We start from the raw sequence: 5241 nt of genomic DNA on the forward strand, positions 1-5241 counted from the left end.
TATAGCCAAGGCCTACAATTGGACCTTCCAATAAAATTTATGGAGGAAAAACTCGCCTAATAGTTCCCTCCTCCTTGAAAAATTTTACATCTACCTTCTACCCTCACCTACTCCCGTCCTATAAAATCAAAATTAGAAAAAAAAGAAGGAAATATAAATGGTTATTTGAAAAAAAAAAAATTAATTGATCGAGAATTTATCTTGATTCTTCACGAATTGATAATATGCTATGATGCTATTACACAACCGCTATTTCATTTAACATCTGTTTCAAATATATTTATATAATATTTTCTGTTTTTTTGTTGAAAAAAATAAATTTAATCGATTAGAATTATTATTTATAAATCAAAATTATTTTTATTTCACTCGATTTCATTTTTTAAAATAATATTCATTTTTTCCAGTTTATATTTTAAATGGTAATGATTATTAATTTAATTAACCTGTATTTAATTCTTATATTTCATAGACTGATCTTGGATTTAACAAACATCAAGTTGCAGGTAAATTTTAAAAAAAATTTAACTTTAAAAATCATATTTTTATTCCTTATTTTTTATAAATGAATCAAAATTTTTATTTTACAAAACTTAAATTTGGTCTCATCTCACAATAAAATTTGTCATGATATTTTTTTTTCAGTGATTTCTTTTACTTTATTATTATACAGATTATTTTAATATTTTTTAATTTAAAACGTTATTTATTTATTTGGCATTGTGTTCCTAATAAGGGAATCTTTGTTTATTTGGAAAATAAATAAATAAAAATTTTGAAAATTGAGAAAAATTCATGTTAATCTTGGCAAAATTTATTCTAACCCGATATTTTACAAATAATATTTTTATGAAATTTAAACTTAGAGATGAGAAAAAGATCGAATTTTCTTGAAGTAGTTACTTCAACTTAACTGGATATTATTTTTATTTTATTTATTGATTAAATAATTTACTAAATTTATTTGACACTTTCATTCAAAAGTAGAAAAATAAAAGGATAAAAAAAAGGAACCTGATAATAGTTACCAAAAGCGTGAACTGGAAGTAATTCAATTAGGGAAAGGGGGGGGATTTTGTAAAAAATGGTCTATGCAAATTAAAGTATATCAGAGACCTTCAAAGGTCAAATTTGGAGGCTAGGTTGAATCTAAAATAAATTGCACATTTTAAATCCCGGTCAAGATGTATTTTTTTTTGTTTATTTTGGCCCGAGTTAAATTTTTTCTTTTTTTAAAATTTGGACCGGATTATTTGGATTATTTTACGGATCAGCTGGGATATTTAAGATTTTAAATAAAGTAAATTTTATAAGGGATAACGAGCAGTGATTTTTCCAAACTAGTTACTAAATTTATATAATTTAAATTCCCCCGGATTTTTAGAATCGTGCCATTTTACGACTCCATCCAGGTAGTATAGAAAAGTAATTCAATAAAAAGGTAAAAACTTAAAAAAATTTTAGCATTTATTTATTCCGCCTAATCGTGATTTTATATCACTAATTAATTTTCAACATATGCAAGTAAAGTATTGATGTTTCAAAATCTCTCCATTTGAGCCGATTTTTAAAAACGGCTAAGAGTATTTTAGCCAGAAAAAATATTATATAAGCTTCGATAATTCCCTAATGGATGTCCAAACTTATATGCCATTTATGAGCGAACTCTTCAGGCTTGCGTAATATTTTTCTGGATAAAATTCGGACTTTTTTTAAATTGGTCCTAATGGATCGTTTTTTCATCACTATAGAGTATCCAAATAAATAAATAGCACTAGAATTGTATATTAGCTCTAAATTGTCCAGAATGCATTTTTATTTAGTTTTAAATCTTTTGTTCTAGGATTATTTCCCACCCAATTATCACTTTTATTTATGGTAAAAAGGCAGACATTTTAATAAAACAGCATATTATGGGAAACAAGAAACTAATTTAGAATGGTATAGCTATAGTACAAAACTTTTATTATATTAATATAGAGAAGGGGAGAATCCAAGAAACATTGATCGGGAGAGGGCGGAGCCTTTGGGCATATTGAAATGTGTTATAAAACTTTTTCGTATTGATATTTTGCTATGCATTTAACTTTTTTTAAAACACCTTTAAGTTTAATTTTTATAATTTTAAGTTTCAATAATTTTATATGGTTCCATCTCATTTTCTTTTTATCGGCCAACGATCTGAGAAGATGTTTATATTTAAAAAAAATCTTTATTATAACGTCATCTTTATAAAACTAAGGAATTTAATTTATTACTCATGTTTGTATAGCACTTAAACATTCCTAGGATAAACTTATTTTTCCCCCCTTTAAAAGCAATTTTGCCACCTTACATTTTACCACTCCTCCTTTCTTCACACTAATTATAAAAAAATATTTGATTATCCCAGTCATTTTTGCAATAATCAGAGGCTTGTAGGCCTAGGCTGAAACGGGCTGACAAATGGTATAATTAAATAGAACAGGTCCGTATAAAAAAAAGGATTAAGAATAAGGGCTGGGTACTGTTGTTAGATGGCTCGATTTTTAAAAACGGCTAACCCCATAATTGCCAATAAATATTACGCAAGTCTTGGGATTTTGTTTGTTTGTTTCTTTGTTTGTTTGTTTCTTTGTTTGTTTGTTTGTTTGTTTGTTTGTTTCTTTCTTTCTTTTTTTCTTTCTTTCTTTCTTTCTTTCTTTCTTTCTTTCTTTCTTTCTTTCTTTCTTTCTTTCTTTCTTTCTTTCTTTCTTTCTTTCTTTCTTTCTTTCTTTCTTTCTTTCTTTCTTTCTTTCTTTCTTTCTTTCTTTCTTTCTTTCTTTCTTTCTTTCTTTCTTTCTTTCTTTCTTTCTTTCTTTCTTTCTTTCTTTCTTTCTTTCTTTCTTTCATTCATTCATTCATTCATTAATGAAAACTCGAGGCTTGCTTATTAATGACTAAAATCTTAATTTGAAATCGATAAAATAGTTTAATAGCACTAGGGCCGGGCCTGAAATAATTTTTTTTTATACAAAGTCTTGCCCACTTTAATAAGAAAGTGTCATATAATTTTTACTGTTTATATTTTCAATTTTCTTAGAAACTATTCACAAAATACAGCCAGAATTATATAAAATAAATTCTAACAATCCGGACAGGGGGTGAAATATTCAACATTTAAATCCGACCTAGTTTAAAATTACGGCCTTTATATTATAAAGGGAGATTAAAAATGGAGAAATGGGTTATAAATTTTAATAAACAAAATATATTATAATTTATTAGTACAATATTATGATTAAGTAAATTTAAAAAATTTTCTCTCCTGCTCCGTACGCAGTATTATCTCAAGTCCGCCTGACCTAGCTTAAAAAAGGTAAGGGACCTACATAGCCCGCTCTAATAAGAAGCGTTACTTATATAAATGAATTTTTTTGAAAATACTTAAAAACTTAAACAACACTAGTATTATTGACTGTAAACGAAACCCTTACTTTTTTTCAAAACTATTTAAAATTTTTCCTTTTAAATAAATATTTAGAGTATCGCAAAGCCTTTTCCCAATTCGATAAAGAGGGCAAAGGTGAAATCCCCACGAGTAATTTAGCCATGGCTTTGAAGGTTTTAGGCCATTCGTTTGCTCCATCAGATCTTAGGGAGATGATTAGAGAATTTGATCCCGGAAGTATATTTTATATATTATACTATTTCCAATGTTAAAGTATCATTGCCAATAGCGTTAAATATTGTTTAGAAAGAAAGAGTGTAATATTTTGTGAAAAGTTATATATATTTTTTTAAAGAAATGCATTTCTACTTTAATGCCATTTATTTTTTGAGATAAAGTGAGTTTTTTAATCTTGGATCATTCAATGTGGACGAATGGCTGCAGACGGATGATATAGAGTACAAATGTTAAATAAATATTTTAAGTTTCCCAATAAAAATTAATAGAATTAGAATCGTCAGATATATTTTTGATATTTTTATTAATAATGGTGAAATAATTTAGAATATTATTCAGATTTATATTTGATATTTTTATTAATAATGGTAAAATAATAAAATAATATCGTTAAGATTTGTCATACCATATTAGTAATTACTGGGATATTCATCATATTATAGATTATAATCCGAATAATCTTAACATTTTACAAAATTTTAAATGTTCTTTACAGGCCTAGATGGGAGGGGGGGGATGGTAACCAAGCAAATAGGAAATTATATTAGATATTTTTAAATAGAAAATTATAGAAATATTTTTTATTGTTCATGCATACGAATTATTAATGAAGATAGTGGCAAATTGGATTTCGATGATTTCTGTATGATAGTTGCCAAATGGGTTCTAGATCAGGACACCGGTGCTGAGGAGGAGTTAAGAGAAGCATTTAGGCTCTATGATAAAGGTCGATTAGCTATATTTTAATTTATTATTTTATTTAAAAATAAATATGAGATATTTAAAATTATATTAATTTATTGATAATATCATAATACGTATATTTTTTAAAAGAAAGCAATGGTTACATCAAAGTTAGTGACTTGAGAGATCTATTAAGAGCTATAGATGAGAACATTAGCGAACAAGAATTGGATCAAATGATAAAAGAAATCGACTCCGACAGCAGTGGGACTGTTGATTATGATGGTAGTTGTATTGTTAATAATTCAAAATTTATTTATTATATCTTAAACTTTAATATCTCTTTGAATTTTATATATCTAATTTTATATTTAATAAAGAATTCATGGAGATGATGGGAGCTAAAAAGAAAAATTAATATTGCCGTTAAATCTAGCTAACATTAATTATCATCTTATTATAAATCGTATTCCAATAAATTAAATAATAGTTGTTACCAATAACTTGTACTATAAAAGGCCTTGTATTTAATTTTTCAATTATTTTGATTTTTCAAATTCAAATGTACATATAAACAATTTGCTAGGCAATATCTAAATATATATATTTTTAAAGTTTTATACTTTAAATATTCTTTGAGAAACTGCTTTTTAAATTAGACATATTTTACTTCAAAATGTATTTTTTTTATATGATGGCATGGAAAATAATTTTAAAGAAATCACCAAGAAAACTCACTTCTCAATAAAGAATGCTGCGTTTAATGTTATTTCTCTATTCGCGTAAATTTTATATTCGAGCAAAAAGTGTTCCCTAGCACGTCCAATTAAATAAATAAAATTGACTCAACGGGATAGGATTTTTATTTAGAGATATGTAATACTTTTTACTTATTTAAAATCACCTTAGTT

At 26.0% G+C, this 5241-nt stretch overlaps 1 protein-coding gene across 1 annotated transcript; it reads left to right on the top strand.

The window, feature by feature from the left end:
- The first annotated feature begins 296 nt into the window (after positions 1–296).
- Positions 297–5028, top strand: LOC135926143 (troponin C-like). Its single transcript, XM_065461866.1, has 6 exons — positions 297–422; positions 473–506; positions 3503–3646; positions 4260–4373; positions 4481–4615; positions 4711–5028. Exons 1-6 carry the CDS (start codon positions 420–422, stop codon positions 4746–4748), a joined length of 468 nt encoding a protein of 155 aa, XP_065317938.1. The 5' UTR covers positions 297–419; the 3' UTR covers positions 4749–5028.
- Positions 5029–5241: the final 213 nt, after the last annotated feature.

The sequence above is a fragment of the Gordionus sp. m RMFG-2023 genome, chromosome 3 (genome assembly GCF_954871325.1).
Source record: "Gordionus sp. m RMFG-2023 chromosome 3, tfGorSpeb1-WG-v2, whole genome shotgun sequence".
NCBI classification, from domain to species: domain Eukaryota; kingdom Metazoa; phylum Nematomorpha; class Gordioida; order Chordodea; family Parachordodidae; genus Gordionus; species Gordionus sp. m RMFG-2023.

What these genes read in the sequence shown, in the direction of transcription:
- LOC135926143 (XM_065461866.1), top strand. An exon ending in TAACAAACATCAAGTTGCAG is followed by an intron (nt 507 to 3,502) that starts GTAAATTTTAAA and finishes ATAAATATTTAG; the next exon opens with AGTATCGCAAAGCCTTTTCC. An exon ending in TGGGACTGTTGATTATGATG is followed by an intron (nt 4,616 to 4,710) that starts GTAGTTGTATTG and finishes TATTTAATAAAG; the next exon opens with AATTCATGGAGATGATGGGA.